Here is an 18,828-nt window from a genome sequence, read left to right on the forward strand (position 1 = left end):
GAGCCTATGAGCTCTCCAGAGTTTAACACATGCGCATGCGCAAAGTAGTTTCCGGTGTTACTGTTGTTAAAGTGCAAAGTACCCCACAGTTATATGTTTTTACATGTTAAAATTGTCACGTTTATTACAAAGTGTTATTACAATTATTAAATATTCTATTTCTCATGCATACGACTTCACTAAAACATCCGGGTCACCGCCAAGCTTTTTCCTGTATTTTACGCGGGAGGTCAAAGGTTACGAACAAAATGTCTGGTCTCGGTTTGTGGATGTTCAGTGTTGGGTGAGTGGTCCAAGGGGAATGGAGCTTCTGAAATGCAGAGTAGAAGCGCGAATATTTATATGATCTGCAGTCCTCTCTCTGAGGATAATAACATTAGTTTTTACAGCTGGCTGTAAAAGCTTGGCGTCTAATTGCTGTATAACTAAAACGCAACATCAGAAAAAAATTAGCTGGGTAACTGTAGCACGGTAAAAGTCAGCACTTAGTTTTCAGCACGTTCCGCTGTTTTTTCTGCAAAGAAAGTCCTGGGTTTTGCTTTGAGGAGCAATCTGAAATCTGCTGAGTTGTTTTTTTTTTAAGACAAACCAAAAGTTCTGAAAATGAACCGCAAGAAGGATAAAGGCTTCGAGAGTCCGCGACCTTATAAATTATAAGTATCCAGTAGTTTTATTTTCACATATCTTATAGTTTTTACAGTCTTACTTGTTAAGGATATTAACATCCAGGAAACTGCTGTTATTTTAATGGGTTCTGTGTATCCCCCAATACAACCCACCAGGTGGTGTGCATAAACAACATCAACTTCCAGAGGAAGTCAGTCATTGTAAGTAGAATATTTCCTTGTAATCATCATTATTATATATTATATTATAATGTTTTCATTGATTTAAAGTGAAGGAATGTGGATGCATGAATGGTGGTGGTGGTTGTTATTTTTTAATAGTCGTAACTACATTGGAAAATGTTATATTTCTATTGCTGTTGGAGTTTCACTGCTGCACACACCGTGTGTCCTATGTGTCTCTGTTTTGCCGAGATAAAATGTGTCCTGCATTTTACAATTTTGGAGATTGTTGAAGCAAATGAGCAGCAATATCATGTGACCACCGTTGGGCATGTTTTACCTACTTTTAACCCAAACAAGTTGGCATAGGCAAACATGGTGGACTCCGCTCTCCCGCCAGGTAAAAGCCAACGGAAAAGACAAAGAAAGCCTACCTAGTGAGAGCAACTGCAAGATTAGGTTAGATGATGTCATTTTTCTGGACAGATAACTAAATCATTTCTGGACAGATAACTAAATCATTTAGCTGTCTTAGCCTTAGAATGCATGGGCTTGACTCCGGAGTAGGGAGTTATTCACCTAATGTTTTGATTTTACAGAGAAAGAAACGATAACACAAAAGTAGTAACAGAGAAAAGATGTATTTGTCCTTTGTTTCACAGATCTATTCATGAATGTGAACCACAAATTATGTCCCTGCGACTCAGAACTCTCTGAGGTCAATGCAGAGTCACGATGTTGCCGCATGTTGCCGTCTTGGTGTGACACAGTTCCATAATTATGCTAATTAGTCAAAGCTCTTTGCGTTTGACTATTTCCATGGGGCCATACTGTTTACCTAAAGAGGTAGGAAAACGGTCCCAAAACGGAGAAAAGTGACCCATCGTGGTCACGTCTTGTCCACATAATATTGTTCTTGTGAGACGTAGAAAAATGTCAATGTACGATTAAAAAAATAATAATAATTTCAGTTGACTTTGCACTCAGCACCTGTAACAGATTGGGGGAGTAGATGATGGTCTGGCTAACGGAGTGACATTTTCACATTTATTCATCTGTTTGCCAAGTCCGAATCAGAGTGAAATTCATATTTTTGGTTCATGTACTGTTTGGTTTCGTACCCATTCAGAAATATGGCACAAAACAGCAGTAAGCAAACCTTTAAAGTCAACCCAAGCACAGAGAACACAGACAGAGACTGAGTTTTTTTTAAGTAAACAATTATCTAATTGTTTATTTAGAAATAAACAATTAGATAATTGTTTACTTTAAAAAAACTACTTTAATTTTTTCTGTATTGCGTCCAGAATTTTTCTCTTTCTTCTGCAGTCCAAATATCCACAACACATGGCATTTCTGCAGGGCTACAGCTCTATCGTTTGGCTCAGTGTGTGCCTCATACCTCAGTTTAGGCTACCGTCACACTACAGCTTGTGATGCTTTGCAGTGGGTTATCGATGAAAGTGAGGTGCTTGGTGGCGATGTTTCCCTGAGGCCATTATTAAAAAATGTTCTGTTTCCGGTCCACCGGCTGGGTGAGTGCCGTTTGTGCGGTTGAAATTTTTTTTTTTAACGCCGTTTTTTCGACATTTTTTTCGGGTTCGTAAATCTAAAATAGAACTTGACATTTACGCCTTCCCAGGGCTTTCCACTAATGCCGCTTTTCCACTACAAACGCGGCTGAGCCGTGCCGTGCTGAGTCGAGCTGAGTCGAGCTGAGCGGGGCTGTTGGAGTTGCATTTCGACTACAACCGCGCTGAACCGTGCTGGCTGGAAGTGGGTGGACACATTGGGTGGAGTTAGCGAAAGTGGGTGGACCTCACTGTTTGCGCTGTCGTTAAGCAGCGCAAACAGTGACATCAGTGACAGTGGCGGAACAAGTCAGAGCCGGGCCGGGGGCGGGGCAAATGACCGGGCACTTTATTAAAGCTTATCATAACATCATTTTAGGCTACAAAATGTCCGCAACTGCGGTGTTTACCAATTTCAACACTACCGGGTGCAACTATGTTATTTAGTACATCAAGTCCTTCAAACGAACATGTAACTCAGAAACAAAAAACATTAGGATACTGTACATGGCTCATAATAAAACATCAATAGCCTATACTGCGCACATTATTTGAAGGGCATACGAATGAGCGCTCAGAGTGGTGACAGGAAGAGTCAGAAATAAAAGGAGGGCGGTGCAAACCTCACTGAATGCACTGTGTTTACCAATTTCAACACTACGGGGTGCAACTATGTTATTTTGTACATTAAGTCCTTCAAACGAACATGTAACTCAGAAACAAAAAAACATTAGGTGACATACTGTACATGGCTTATAATAAAAACATCAATAGCCTACTGCGCGCATTATTTGAAGGGCATACGACGAGCCTTGCGCTCCGCGAACTCGTCCACGATGCTCTGTATGTCACTGATTCAGTGACCTTTTAAGCGGTAGTCTCACGACCCGAATAGTAAACAATAAACATGGAGGACATGGAGTCGTTAGTGTGGCTGGTCTTGGTGCTGTGGCTTGTTGTCACCGACAACGCGGACAGATACTGGCAAGAGCGTATAGATGAGGCGAGGCGCATAAGGCTTCAGAAATTCTCGTAATTCATAATTATTCTCCTTCCGGGTTTGCGGTGTTTACAGATCCCAGCGCGCTCGCGGGGCGTGTGTGGGCATGTGAGGACACGCCTCCTCACCAATCAGTGCACAGGGGAGTGTCTGCTCACGCCCCCAACCTCAGTCAGCACGGTTTGGCTCGCTTCAGCCCCACTCCAAAACGGTGCGAGTTTTAGGGGCTAAGCAGGGCTGAAACGAGCTGAGTCGTGCCGGTTTTTGGTAGTCGAAACGCGAGCCGTGTCGGGCTGAAGTGAGCTGAAGCGAGCTGAAGTGAGCTGAAAAAGGGTAGTGGAAAAGGGCCATAAGGCTCATACTAGCCAGCCATGACAAATAAGTAGCCAGCCAGGGGGAGGAAACACAAAATAAACTCCTGTGCACGCAGTTCCCAGGATTAAATGTATTTTCCACAGACCATTTATTTATTCACTTTACTCAAATACAAAGTAAAATGGCAGTAAATCTTCTTTCTTTTCTTGCGTATTGCATCATGAGGCGTTCCTGGCTTGTAAGTCTCTTATTTTTGGTGCATGACACATTCACGCAGCTGAGCATGCTATGAATTAACAACGACAACGGTCTGCAGTGGTGGCTACACAATTAAACACTCAGCGAACGTTTCTCCATTTGTGTATGCAAATACACTCCAACGACTCAGTTTGGTTTCATTTACAACCAATGGTGTCTTTTGATGCCAGCACGTAATTGAACGAGAGAAGACTGGTTTACCGGAGACAAAATAAGCGTTATCTCTGCTTCTGTTCCCTCCGACAGCCCTGACACACTACTGCCTCTGCTGAGTGCGCGCGCACTCTGAACTGAATCAGCTCTGCGCATGCACCGTGCGGCACAAAAAAATGACAGCCACCATGAAGGAAGGAGATCTGGAGTTTTCAAACATTTGCTTAAGTATGAAATCGCAAAATGGTATTCTAGCGAACAACAAAATGGTAAAGATTCAGAAAAACAAATCATTCAGTGATCATTTTAATAGTGTAATTTCATCCGAACTAGGCCTAACGGTCGATTTAGAACTACAAAAAGTCCGTGTGTCGGACATTTTAAGTACCTTTGTAAAAGTTTTGCAAATGTTGCAGTCAGCATTTAAAATACTAACAAAGTTTTTGTACAAGTTTCAGTTGATTAAACTGTCATTTTATTAAATGTCTGCTTTTGTAATAAAAAATTACTGAAAGAAAAAGCAAACACAGCATTGCGATTTCTTATCCATCGATATATTAAAAAAAAAACCAAATCCCTCCCTCCCGACTGAAAATTTTTTTGCTCACCCGGTGGACAGGAAACGGATTTTTTTTAAGGATGGCCTGAGCTTCGGGAAGTATTCCCAAACACATCTGTGAGTGTTCACAGCTTAGTTTGTTGACGAAAACATTGCCACCAAATTTCAATGCATGCACTGAATTTTTCACAATGTTTTTGGCCACTTATGAGGCGGAGACGCACTAAAAAACAAGTCGTGATGCTCGGAGAACATGATTGGTGGCTATGCTACCATTTTTTCATCGCCAGGTATTCGCAAACACACCATGAGCTGTAGTGTGGCCAGGGCCTTAGCGGCTCACATCTACAAAAAAATGCTGCTGTCCAAAATACACTCCATAGTTGGTTCACATCCTGCAGTTTGGTTGGTTCCGAGTCAGATTGCTTTCTCACTGCAGTTGAATCATGCTGACTAGCTTGTTGCTAACACAAGACAAACATGGAGTTGTCTGGACAGCATTCTGAGCTCTGACCTCCCACTTCTTAAATAAGTCAAATGCAGCATACACACTGCAGGGGTTTCATTAAGTGTCCGCACAAAATCCGGCTATGTTCAGCCTGGCACTGGTTAGTTTTCAAAGTTCCTCAACCAACAATGCTAATAGATTTCCTATTTTCCAAGACCTTTTCCTTCCTGTGGTTACCAGTGGTTATTTTCGCGTTCTTTTACACTTTTTACTGTGTTTGTGTACTCGTGGTGGCTTTATGGCCTTGACCTTCAATCACGTCAGCGACACCGTATGAAAGCTTGAAGCTGATTGGCTGCTCATTGCGGCAATGTTGGGGTGCCAAAAAGCTCACTTCTGATTCACTACAGTTCAAAATGAAAAGGTGACAGGACCAGCTAACCTTGTCCAGATTCTTTCCAAGTTTGGCAAGAAAGGTGCCCAAATGAGGACAAATCGGTAAACAAATAACTATACTTAAGAAAGAGTAATGACCATAGATCTTGAACATGATGAATTTCTAGTTGGTCTTCCAATGCAAAATGCTAACTTTGGTGAAGTTGTTGAGTCTTTCCATAACTGCCTCACACCGTGATGGTGAATTTAAAAACTAGGGCCAGTGGCCTCATTTGTAATGACGTCGGTGGTAGCACACAAACACAGGATGTTTGGATAAGATTAGATTCAAGATTCAATGTGTTTGTCATATGTACAGTAAGGAACACGTCCTCCTGCACAATGAAATTCTTAGTTTGCCATCCACCATGAATGCCAAATTACAACAATAAATAGGTGGAAGAAATGATACAAAGTAAAAGCAATATAGTGCAAAATAAAAGCAGTATAATACAAAATAAAAGTAATATATGAATATGCTGGTAAAGTCAGCCGAGTTTCAGTGCAGAGGGCCCCTCTCCAAGTCAGGCATCAGACAGCCACCAATCAGGGCCTTCATGGATGACCTGACTGTAACTACACCACACGTGCCAGGGAGCAGGTGGATCTTGAAGGGTTTGGAGGAAGTGTTCACCTGGGCCCGCATGACCTTTAAGCCACAAAAATCTAGATGCCTTGTGCTGAAGAAGGGGAAGGTCACGGACAAGTTCCAGTTCATGCTGGGCAGTGCCCAGATTCCACCTATCACAGAGAAACCCGTGAAGAGCCTGGGGAAGGTTTTCGATTGCAGCCTGAGAGACACCGCAGCCATTCAATCAACCAACCAAGAGTTGGAAGCATGGTTGACCGCAGTGGACAAATCGGGCCTACCAGGCAAGTTCAAGGCTTGGATTTACCAACATGGCATCCTTCCAAGGATTCTGTGGCCCCTCATGATCTATGTGGTTCCAATTTCTACGATTGAGAGCTTTGAGAGGAGAGTCAGCAGGTTCCTGCGGAAGTGGTTGGGCCTTCCTCTGAGTCTGAGCAGCATCGCCCTGTATGGCCATAACAACATGCTGAAACTCCCAACTAGCAGCCTGTTGGAAGAGTTTAAAGTGAGCCGTACAAGGGAGGTGTTGCAGTACCGAGAGTCAAAGGACCCAAAGGTCTTTCAGGCCGGCATTGAAGTTAGGACAGGGCGGAAGTGGAGAGCTGCGGATGCTGTGGAGGTGGCTGAATCACGGCTACGATACTGGCTACTGGTCGGGACAGTGGCTCAAGGTCGAGAAGGCCTCAGCAGCAATGTAACACCTCGCTTTGACCAGGTAAAGGGAGAGGACAGGAGAGCACTGGTTCAGGAAGAGGTGCGAGCATTCATCGAAGAGGAATGAGCCAGCAAGGTGGTGGGGATGCGGCAGCAGGGAGCCTGGACTCGATGGGAGCATGCACTAGACCGTAAAGTCTCCTGGAATGAGCTGTGGAGAGCAGAGCCCCAGCGCATTCGGTTCCTAATCCAGGCTGTCTATGATGTGTTACCCAGTCCATCAAACCTGTTCAGCTGGGGGAAGGTAGTGTCACCAGCCTGCGCCCTGTGCAAGAAAAGGGGGACACTGGAGCACATCCTTAGCAGCTGCCCAAGAGCTTTGAGCGAGGGACGCTACCGCTGGCGCCATGACCAAGTGCTAAGGGCGATTGCGAATACCATCTGCAATGGAATCAACCAGTGCAAGCACCTCCACCCTGCAAAGCAGACCATCGCTTTTGTGAGAGCCGGGGAGAAACCACTAGCTATGGCCAGGACCAAGTATTCTGGTTTGTTGGCAACAGCTCAAGACTGGGAGTTGAGAGCTGACTTGGGAAGGCAACTTAAGTTCCCGGAAAAGGTAGCCACAACAACGTTAAGACCAGATCTAGTCCTCACCTCAGAAACCATCAAACAGGTGGTCCTCTTGGAGCTTACTGTCCCGTGGGAGGAGCGCATTGAGGAAGCTAATGAGAGGAAGAGAGCTAGGTATGCTCGACTAGTGGAGGAGTGCCATTGCAATGGGTGGGGGACAAGATGTGAACCCATTGAGGTTGGATATAGAGGGTTTGCAGGCCAGTCCCTCTGTAGGGCTTATAACATGCTGGGCATCACAGGGGCAAGGAGGCAAAGGGCCATAAAGGAAGCCACTGAGGCAGCTGAAGTTGCCTCATGGTGGCTGTGGATCAAAAGAGGAGATCCGTGGGCAGGGTAGCACTACCTGGATACAAGCTGGGGCTTGATCACCCCTGGCTGGGTCGCCTGGGTGAGAGTGTATGATGTTTGGAAGACCCCAGGTAGCATCACTGAAGATGTGTCCAGGTTGCATCACTTGCTCATGTATGTTATAAGCTAGTACAAAATAAAGGTAATATAGTGCAAAAATGGTGTAGTGGTTAGCGCTGTCGCCTCACAGCAAGAAGGTCCTGGGTTCGAGCCCCGGGGCCGGCGAGGGCCTTTCTGTGTGGAGTTTGCATGTTCTCCCCGTGTCCGCGTGGGTTTCCTCCGGGTGCTCCGGTTTCCCCCACAGTCCAAAGACATGCAGGTTAGGTTAACTGGTGACTCTAAATTGACCGTAGGTGTGAATGTGAGTGTGAATGGTTGTCTGTGTCTATGTGTCAGCCCTGTGATGACCTGGCGACTTGTCCAGGGTGTACCCCGCCTTTCGCCCGTAGTCAGCTGGGATAGGCTCCAGCTTGCCTGCGACCCTGTAGAAGGATAAAGCGGCTAGAGATAATGAGATGAGATGAGATAGTGCAAAAATAGGCAGCATAATACAAAAATAAGGCAATGATGGAATGTAGCAGTGAAAAAGGGCAGTAACATGCAAACAAATGTAAACAGTCAAGGACAGTTTACAAGGAGGTAGTCCATGGTTATAGACTCCTGTCAGCTGTTCAGGAGTCTGATAGTGGTGGGAAAGAAAGAGTTCTTTAATCTGACAGTCCTATATTTCACACTTCTGTACCTCCAGCCTGAGGGTAGAAGTGTGAACAGTCCGTGCTGGGGGTGGGTGGGATCCTTGAGAATGGAGGCAGCTCTCCTGTGGACTCTGGTGGTAAATGCTCTGCAGAAAGGGCAGTGGAGTTCTGGTGATCCTCTCAGCAGTCTTCACCACTCTCTGCAGGCATTTGTGGTCCATAACCGTAGTACTGCCGTACCGCACAGTGATGGAGCTGGTCAGGATGCTCTCAATCGCGCAGCTGTAGAAGTTGCTGAGGATCTTGGGCGACATACCAAACTTCCTCAGCCTCCTCAGAAATTACAGCTGCTGTTGAGCCTTCCTAACCAGCTGTGTGGTGTTGGGGCCTCTGCATGCTCTTGCGACAAGGCTTTCGCAGATAGCTTTTCGCAGACAGTTGTAATTTATCGTTGAGCGGGGAGTAATAGGCGTGCGCGATGTTATTTACCGCCACAACGCAAGGGGGCACGAAGTTGTGAAATCGCTAGGAGTAGTTGGTGGGTGTGGTTAGTGGAGTGTTTATCCTCCAGTTACTTATAATGACTAGAACTGGAGTCGTATAGATGTACGTACTTCCTCGATCAACCGCTCTTCGTGCTGCTCCGTCTTCGCTCGTGTTTTTAAAAATGGCGGTCATGAAAACAAAACAAACCAGGAAAGTAGGGAAGCGGAAGTGCGTGTACAGCGGATGTAGAGTGGACCAATCAGAGCCCTCTTGTCTGCGATGCTTCTGCGGTGGTCACAATTTTTGGGAGGTGCGCGCAGAGCGTCTGCGAAGGTGGGGGGGCTACGCAGACGCTATCTGCAACGCCGTCTGCGAGGACTGGGTTGTCAGCATAAATTGGCCTTTAGGTGTCCACGTGAGGTCCTCACTGATGTGAAGACCCAGATATTTGAAACTGCTCAAGCTCCCGGATGAACAGTGGCTGATGAGGTCTCCTCTCTTTCCTCATGTCCACGATCATCTCCTTTGTCTTGTCCGTGTTGAGAGTGAGGTTGTTGTCCTCACATCATGACACCAGATTGGCCACCTCCCTCCTGTAGGCGGCTTCATCTCCACCAGTGAATGTGTCCTATCACTGCGGTGTCATCCGTGAACTTCAGGATGATGTTCTTGTGGGAGGCGACACAGTTGTGGGTGAACAGGGTGTAGAGAATGGGGCTGAGGACGCATCCCTGTTGGGTGCCAACGATTGTGATAATGCTGGCTGAAGTCACAATCCTATTACCAATCCTGACAGTCTTATAAATATTGTCTAATAGGCCTAGGTTAATTTAAAAATGAACAACCTTGAAGACACATTTCTTTTCATTTTTTCCGGTATAATTTTGGAGACAGACTGTTAGGGGACAGTGACCAGCACGGATGATCATATTCACTACAGAAATCTGCTGGTGGTGGAAATGGACATCTGTTTGTGTCTCCTTGTTAGGTGCTCTTTTTTGCTAGTCAGTAGTCAGTCTTATTTATTTTTATTTATTTATTTTTTTTTAAAGACTAGTCAGTCAGTAGTCATGGTGTAAAGATGACAGCTGCAGTAGCTGCTATAATGTATTCTGTTCTCTGAATAGGGCCTGTCACCTCTGAACAGCCTTCCTTGCTTTAATCGTGCTACTTCTAGTTTTCAGGTTTGATCTGGAACATACTGTATTTATCCTTATAGAAGCACCCTCCCTATTTGACGCGCCTCCACGATTTTCAGAGCTAGAATAGTATTTACCAACCATTTTCTTCATTTAACAAACTTTAAATCCAACAAACCACAACAGAGACGTTCAATTTCACCGCTGATTTTTTTTACCGGAAATCGCGTTAGTAAACATGGACAGTATAAAATACGGACATTCACTCTGCTGCGGATGTCAATACGGGTGGAGACGTACCTTTTGTTTGCACCACTCTTGTACACGTTTACGGTGAACATTAAATGTTTTTGCAGCCAAGTGTTTGCCTTTCTGCTCTGCCAGTTCTACAACCTTTAACTTAAAACTAGCGGTGAAGGATCATTTTGAGGACGACATTTTGTTTTGTGAGCTCATAAACATCGGCGATGACGTGAATTGTGACGTCACTACAAATAGTTTACTTACCAATGTTATCCTTATAAGCGAGCTGGACATTGTTTAATTGACTTTTTGGACATATAACTGTATTTTCATGTGTTTCAAAATAAATGTTTTAAATTCTGATGATTTTGTCATGTTCGATTTTTGTCATTTAAGGGTCGAAATTGATGCTCCCCCTTCATGTTTTGCATCGCGCCCGGGCGCGTTTATTAGGATAAATGCGGTATATGTATATGGACTCTATGCTTTAGTGATGTGGCATTATATTTATTATTAATAAATATAAATAATTAAGCCTAGGCTCCAGCTTGCCTACGACCCTGTAGAACAGGATAAAGTGGCTAGAGATAATGAGATGAGATAAATAATTAAGCCTTTTTCTCTCTGCAGGTTAGTTTAATACTAATAAATTAGTTATTTCAGCAACACAAGTTTAGTTGATAGTTTTAATGGCTGACATTCCAACTACATGTGTAGGCTATTAATTATACTAGCATGTTATTATTCTGGATTATGTTATGCTCAGGTTCAGGAACTCAGGTTCATGCACAAACTGATTATAAACACCCATAAAATAGCAATAAAACTGGTCATTATCAGCAGTGAAAATGGGGCCTAGAATGCACCAGATTGCACCAGAGAGCATCTAAACATTGAAAGTTTTCTGGGGGAGGCTCCTCAGACACCCTCCGCCTCCCCCAGTGGGAGGGGGACACCCTCCTGTACTCCCTCCTGCTGGGCCGGGCCCAGATATCTCACACGTTGCTGTTTGGAGACTAGTTTACTTAAATTCATCGTCACTGAATCAGTCTTTTATGTACACAAATGTGACTGTCTTTTAAAACAGTCTGGAAGATTCCAGGAATTGAGAGATGACTTAACTTGGATATACTAGTTGACTTGTTACAGGAAATGTATAGTTAAATGAAATGTACATAGTTGTTAAGTTAGTTGGAATGGCCTTCATTTATCACTAGCATAGAAACTAGCATAGAGCTGAATGTAGAAATAGTCACATGACAAGGTTCACGTGTGATTCATGAACTATTCGTATTTCACCAATCACGGTGATCAGGCGTTGGTACCGTATTTATCCTAATAAACGCGCCTGGGCGCGATGCAAAACATGAAGGGGGAGCGTCAATTTCGACCCTTAAATGACAAAAATCGAACATGACAAAATCATCGGAATTTAAAACATTTATTTTGAAACACATGAAAATACAGTTATATGTCCAAAAAGTCAATTAAACAATGTCCAGCTCGCTTATAAGGATAACATTGGTAAGTAAACTATTTGTAGTGATGTCACAATTCACGTCATCGTCGATGTTTGAGCTCACAAAACAAAATGTCGTCCTCAAAACGATCCTTCACCGCTAGTTTTAAGTTAAAGGTTGTAGAACTGGCAGAGCAGAAAGGCAAACACTTAGCTGCAAAAACATTTAATGTTCACCGTAAACGTGTACAAGAGTGGTGCAAACAAAAGGTACGTCTCCACCCGTATTGATATCCGCGGCAGAGTGAATGTCCGTATTTTATACTGTCCATGTTTACTAACGCGATTTCCGGTAAAAAAAAAATCAGCGGTGAAATTGAACGTCTCTGTTGTGGTTTGTTGGATTTAAAGTTTGTTAAATGAAGAAAATGGTTGGTAAATACTATTCTAGCTCTGAAAATCGTGGAGGTGCGTCAAATAGGGAGGGCGCTTCTATAAGGATAAATACAGTAAACGTGACTGCTAAAAAACGTTGTCGTTTAAATTGTCATGCCCCTAAATATTCTCAATTTGGAGGCCTCACCCCTAGACTGTACGACATGGAGAGGTGTAATATGGTCAAGAAGAGAAACCTCTCTGCCCTCAAAATAGAAGCTCTAACGTCTTTAGTCCGTTTGAGCAAATTATTTCTATTTAGCAGCCTGAAAAGTAGCATCATAAGAAGTCAGAAAAATGCAGTATGTAAAGAAATCACTGCTATGTTCACCAGTGTTGCTGTCAACAATTAAAATCCAGCTTTCATTTGAATATTTATTTTATATATCCATGATGAGTATAGCCTATACACTGTATATAATCGTAGTCTAATATAATAGCTTATATTGCAGAGATATGAGAGAGAGGAAGAGTGCATGTCTTCCACCCCCCATGCTGACACACCACCACCACCCTGGATGCCTTTGGAAATGAAAGCAAATTAATAGCTGTTCATCACTCTCCATTAAAAAAAAAAAAAATCCCTGCGCTCCCGAAAAACCGCCTTGCGATTTACGGACGTGTAGCAGTGTTGTAACAGAGCCAGGTGTGTCATTCCTAAGATTTGATGACTGGCAAAGCTCTTGTTTAAATAGATGACTGAATGAGCATCTAACCTACTATTGTAAATTGGGTAGCCTATCTATTGCTTTTAATTGGTGTTTCCCCTAGCATTATATTGTGCCACACACACATTTTAAGGTCTGGGGGGAAAAACCCCCAGGTGTGCAGCCTTGCGGAAAGTGCGGTCTTCACTCAACACATAAATCAAAGTAGTGATGGGCAGTGGAGAAGAAGAAATAAGCTCTCCAACTTTCCAATTAGAATTATAAATCAATTAGAACTATAAGTGGTTCATATGGCATTTTAATCTTTAAATCACTACAGTATAGCACTTTCATTCATGAAACTATTTTTATTTGGAAATAATTTCTTGTATCTAACTCAGTAGGGACAGCTGCCCCAGGTGATGGGCAGGGAGCAGGGACAGCATGTGCACGGATGTGAAATCTCCGCGTTTCCGCGGAAATCCGCGTTTTTCAAATTGCCTTTCCGCGTAAAAAATCGTTTTCCGCGTTTTCTAAAATTTAAAAAAATAAAATAAAATATTCGGTAAAGTCTGGCGCGAAACTTTTCCGGATTTTACTAAGCGGAAGTGACGAAAGCTCCTTACAGCGATCTGATCATTATCGCTGTGTGGAGAGGAGTCGCTATTGTACATGCACTGCTACGAGTATGAATGAAAATGGCGGCGTTGTCTGTGAAGTCCGATGTCACGAAAATAGATTCTGGCATTGAAAATAAGTGGCGTTGGGACTGGTTAGAGCGCAAAGCTCCCGATGGAAGTGTTTTTAGTTTGGTTTTTGAAAAACTCAACAAGAAAGGAATCGCACGTTGCAAATTGTGTTGCTGTGAACTGAACTACGGACGGCGTGGATTTGTGACTCTCAGTGGACACGTGAAAAGCGAAAAACACAGGAGTCGAGTTGAGATTCAGAAGACTAACTATGCATTGCCAGGTAGGCATCAATAATAATAATAATAATAATAATGTTTTATCCTACGTATTAAAAACATTACCTTCACTGTTACTTTTTGAATGAAATTTTTAGTTCTCTGAAAATAATGTGATAATTCCAATCTAATTTATCACTAGCACATTTAATATTTACAGATACATTTGAACAATGATTAGGTTTAATCTGAAATGAGAAGCCATCAACATCAAAGAGAAAGTTTAATGAAATCATGGAGGATGAACTATTGCAGCGTAGTAGTGAACACCAAGCTGGCAAAAAGAAATGCTGATACATGATATATGAAGCTCACTCCCTTGTATATTTGTGAATATTCATGTATAGAAGATAATGCTTGAGACATTTCACACAGGCCAAAATGAAGTTTATTGAACATTGTGATTACTAATGACAGTAAATAGAAATGCTGATACAACCATATGAAGCTCACTCCCTCTCTTTTTAATCATATTGATTATTGTGACAATTCATGTACATAGAAGATAATGCTTGAGACATTTTACAAAGGCCAAAGTGAAGTTGATTGAATAACATTGTATCACAAAATTCAGTTTACTGTTCAATTTTGTTAAATGGATTCATTGTATATTAAGTGCAGTTTATTGGTAAATACTGACAAAGCAATTTCTTATATGTTAAATACTTTGTTGTTTGCTATTTGTTTCATGAGAATCTTTTAGAGTGAAATAAATTTTGAATTTCTAAAATTTCAAAATTAACTTATTTCTGTAACAAAGAAAGAGTAAAGTTGGTGTTCAAAATTGACTTAATCACATTAATAACAGTTACTGTTAGAAAATTGTAAAGACTTAAATATGATGGATTTAACTGCACAAATGCAGGAACTTTAATGAAATTGTCTGAAAATATTCCAAATTTTTTTGGTGGAGCATACATCCAAACCTAACACCAGCTTGAAACTTGACTTTCTGCAGGTGTATTATGTTAGAAATTTTACATTTTATGTGCTTAAAATGTCACCATTTTAAGTCCTTTTTACAAACATTTTCGTGGGGGAGACCCCCCAGACCCCCACCAATGGGAGGGCGCACCCTCCCATACCCTCCCCACGACAACTTCGTTGTCGTGACGACCCCTTCGGGGTCGTCTGTTGAACCTAAAAATTTTCCTCTTTTTTTTTTTAATTTGTCACTCACATCCCTGCATGTGGAGAGGTGAGCAAATTACAGAATCGAGCAATAAGCTATGAGAGGCTGAGGTACAGTTGGGTGACAAAACCAAAATGAAGTGTTTTAGTACTGAGGCCACCGTGAGTCTCCAGAATATCTTGAGTGCTTCTTGCCAAGTATGTGAAACTGTATCTGAGGGATGAACTTTCCTCCAAGATATTCCTCATTTATATACAACTTTTATTTAATCAAGTAATTTAATTGAGATCAAGATTTCTTTTGCAAGAGAGACTTGAGTACAGCAGATAGACCTCAGGTAGGAGCATCTGAAAAACTTAAGCCCTTTTGAGGATTCATCCCTATACTTTGTCCCCCATGACCTTTGAAATCAAAAGTCCACCCCTGCATGAATAGAACACTACCAGCTCTCCTGCTGAAACTGCATCCCTTCAGCACAGGACTCGCCACAGGATCAGCGGCTTTGATCCAACTTGGATTTAAAAAAAAAAGTTCTGTTGTAAAAATTGTTCTAATTATTGTTCTAAAATAAATGTGAACACTTGAATGTGACTCCTTTAACTGTTTGTTCATGTCCAAATGCTCTGTAATAGGAGCCGTGGGGGGAGGGGTCCTGCAGGTGACCATCCTTATCCAGCAAACTTGGGGGAAACACTGAATTGCTTAATTTTAATTAGTTGTAACTATGTCAGTAGTGAGGAAGCTATCTAAGAACGAAAGAGAATAAGAATTATTTTTTTCGCGGTCTAAATCCTGCGCTCTGATTGGCTGGCGAGTGGGTCCGTATCCTATGGTACGGACCCCAGTTACGGACCTCTGGTGACTCGCTCGTTCACAACAACAACAAACATAGTAGCAATTTTTGTCAACGTTTATCTTTTTTTTTAAAATAGGGTTTATTTATAAGATTATCAAAAATCTTATAAATTTTGCCAGCATTTCTCAGGAGAATAGCATTAATTTTACAGCACGGATCATGATAACGACAGTGTTCACAGCGAACGCGAGTTTTACTACCCTGAGGAAGAAGAAATAAAATAAAACATTTCAGGAGAAAGCTAAAAACCTGTAATTTGCTAACGCCGAGCAAAAACATGGCTGAATTCTGAATGACTCCTATTTGTATAAATAGGGGACTACATAGGCAGCAAAATTAAAATTTTTTTTTTCCTGCCATGGAAGTGCACTTGTATACTGAGGAGGAAGCCATTTGCATTACAGCCGTGAATGAGGATTCAAAATAGCAATTTTACAGCATGGATAGCGAAAGCTAGTTTTACTCCCCTGATGAAGACAAAATAAAAGAAAACATTTCGGGAGAAAGCTAAAAACCTCTAACTTGCTAACAGTTTGATCTCATTAGTTAATGAGGCCCATTTTGGACCATCTCATCTCATCTCATTATCTCTAGCCGCTTTATCCTTCTACAGGGTCGCAGGCAAGCTGGAGCCTATCCCAGCTGACTACGGGCGAAAGGCGGGGTACACCCTGGACAAGTCGCCAGGTCATCACAGGGCTGACACATAGACACAGACAACCATTCACACTCACATTCACACCTACGGTCAATTTAGAGTCACCAGTTAACCTAACCTGCATGTCTTTGGACTGTGGGGGAAACCGGAGCACCCGGAGGAAACCCACGCGGACACGGGGAGAACATGCAAACTCCGCACAGAAAGGCCCTCGCCGGCCCCGGGGCTCGAACCCAGGACCTTCTTGCTGTGAGGCGACAGCGCTAACCACTACACCACCGTGCCACCCATTTTGGACCATGTTATCCTAATACATAATATTACATAAGGTAAAAACTTTAAACCAGTACAATCTCTTCTTCAAAGTTTCACCAACTGGCTTTATTTATGCCAGGGGTCATCAAACTGCGGGCCGACTCCTGCCCGCCACCCCCCCCTTTGACCGGTCCCCCAGCCCCTCTGCCCCCCACCACTTGAACTGGCCCTATGAGGCAATCCCCAAAAGTGGTCATGGCCTATTTTTTTTAAATTGCTTTTTGGCAAATAATAACATGTCTGCATCTTGTATTTTGTTGATTTTATCAATTAAAATTGATATTTAGCTATAAAATGAACTATTCATATTTTCCGAATTTTCGTCATGTGCTTGCGATGAAGCAGTGACAGGCAGCGCACGCGCAGAGAACTGTCAGTGTTCAGGACAGCAAAATGGCTAGCGGTAAGCGAAAAGTTGAGAGTGTGCAGAGTTTTTAAAGAACAGTGGACCACCGATTATTTTTTCGTTCAGTGTAAGGACCGTGCAGTTTGTGTCGGTTTTCAAAGAATATAATCTGCGTCGTCACTACGAAACCCGCCACAAAGGGTATGCTAGTGTGCGAGGGCAAACAAGAGAAGACAGGATTCGGAGGATGAAATGCGGACTGGCTGCACAACAGAATGTATTCCTTCGCCAAACCCAGATCAACCAGGCTGCTGTCCGAGCTAGCTATAAGGTAGCTCACCTACTAGTTACCCATGGAAAGCCATTTACTGATGGGGACTTTGTTAAAGTATGCATGCTTGCTGTGGCCGAGGAGGTGTGTCCCATCAAGAAGGATGCGCTCAACGCGGTGAGTCTCTCCGCACCTACTATGACCAGGCGAACCAAAGATTTGGGGGACCAGCTGAATGAGAAAGCGTCAGAATTCGAGTTTTTTGCTTTGGCCATGGATGAGAGCAATGACGTGCAGGACACAGCACAACTGCTTTGATCTATTGCTCATATTATAATTTCACTGTTTTTAAAATGTATTTATTTTATAGGCCTATTTATTTGACCTTTATTAAGTGCTGCACACAATTATAATATTATTATTAATATCAACAGGCCTACCTTCAATTTATAATTTTCCACTCACCTTTGCCAGTGTCAATCACCTCAACTAGGCAGATGTTTCTTACCTTGACAGCTTTGATGTTATTTTTATTAGAAAATAAATAAATGGAATATCTGTGGTATTTCAAATTAAAACAAAGCGTGAAGACTCGATTACTACTTTTGCAAACCACTAGTAAAGATAAATAAATATGTGCCAGGAATCAAGTGTTGATGTAGTAGTGGGGATGGCTGTACCAGGCTAGTAATCTCTACTACACAATGAGGCCTGCTGGTGGTCATATTTGTCCGGGTCATACAATTCTATGTTATATAGCTGACCCGACCCCGGCCCCCCATCACAGTCAGGAACGACAATGTGGCCCCCAGAGGAAAAAAGTTTGGTGACCCCTGATTTATACAATACAAGTCAAGTCAAGTTTATTGTCAAATATGCTATTGTAGGTGCAATTGGTCTTAAGTGATCAGTCTCATTAAATCAGTCTCATTAAATCAGTCTCATTAAATAATACCATTAATTTTGGTGCTTAATAATAAATTACCAAACAGCTAAATTATGGTATATTCCAAGTTATGATCACTACCAATGCAGCAATAATGTATAACTTACCGTATCACATAAATGCTACAGCCAATAGCACACTGAAGGTAATTTGGAGGTCTTTTAGATTGTGTGACTTCAAGTATATTAGGAGCAACAAATAAACACACAGTTTCAATAATAATTGAATTTATTATAACAATGATAAAATGAGTAATAGCAGTTGAATACATTCAAATATGATATGGTCATATACTTGATGAGCGTGTGTGTGTGCGAGGGGAGAGAGAGAGCAAAGGGGTGTGTGTGTGTGTGTGTGTCCCGTACGCGACTGCGCAGTATGGGGAGGAGGAGACAAAAAGGGTTTGAATGTGGGTGCGGGAGAATGCGCTATAAAGTTTGAATTTAATCAGGGCTTGGAATGCTATCTAAGACAAC

The 18,828-nt window shown here is 42.5% G+C and overlaps 1 protein-coding gene across 2 annotated transcripts in view; it reads left to right on the forward strand.

Annotated features, from left to right (window-relative positions):
- The first annotated feature begins 234 nt into the window (after window positions 1-234).
- Window positions 235-18,828, forward strand: part of taf2 (TAF2 RNA polymerase II, TATA box binding protein (TBP)-associated factor) — a 181,704-nt gene continuing 163,110 nt past the window's right edge. Inside the window, exons 1-2 of one of the 2 annotated variants that reach the window (XM_060921386.1) lie at window positions 235-653; window positions 773-827. In XM_060921386.1, the coding sequence (XP_060777369.1) occupies window positions 604-653; window positions 773-827 (105 nt within the window). In that variant the 5' untranslated portion in view covers window positions 235-603. Of the gene's footprint in view, window positions 654-772; window positions 828-18,828 lie in introns of those variants that run through there. The other variant, XM_060921387.1, reaches the window with a different exon arrangement.

Source organism: Neoarius graeffei, chromosome 5, assembly GCF_027579695.1.
Source record: "Neoarius graeffei isolate fNeoGra1 chromosome 5, fNeoGra1.pri, whole genome shotgun sequence".
Taxonomy (NCBI): domain Eukaryota; kingdom Metazoa; phylum Chordata; class Actinopteri; order Siluriformes; family Ariidae; genus Neoarius; species Neoarius graeffei.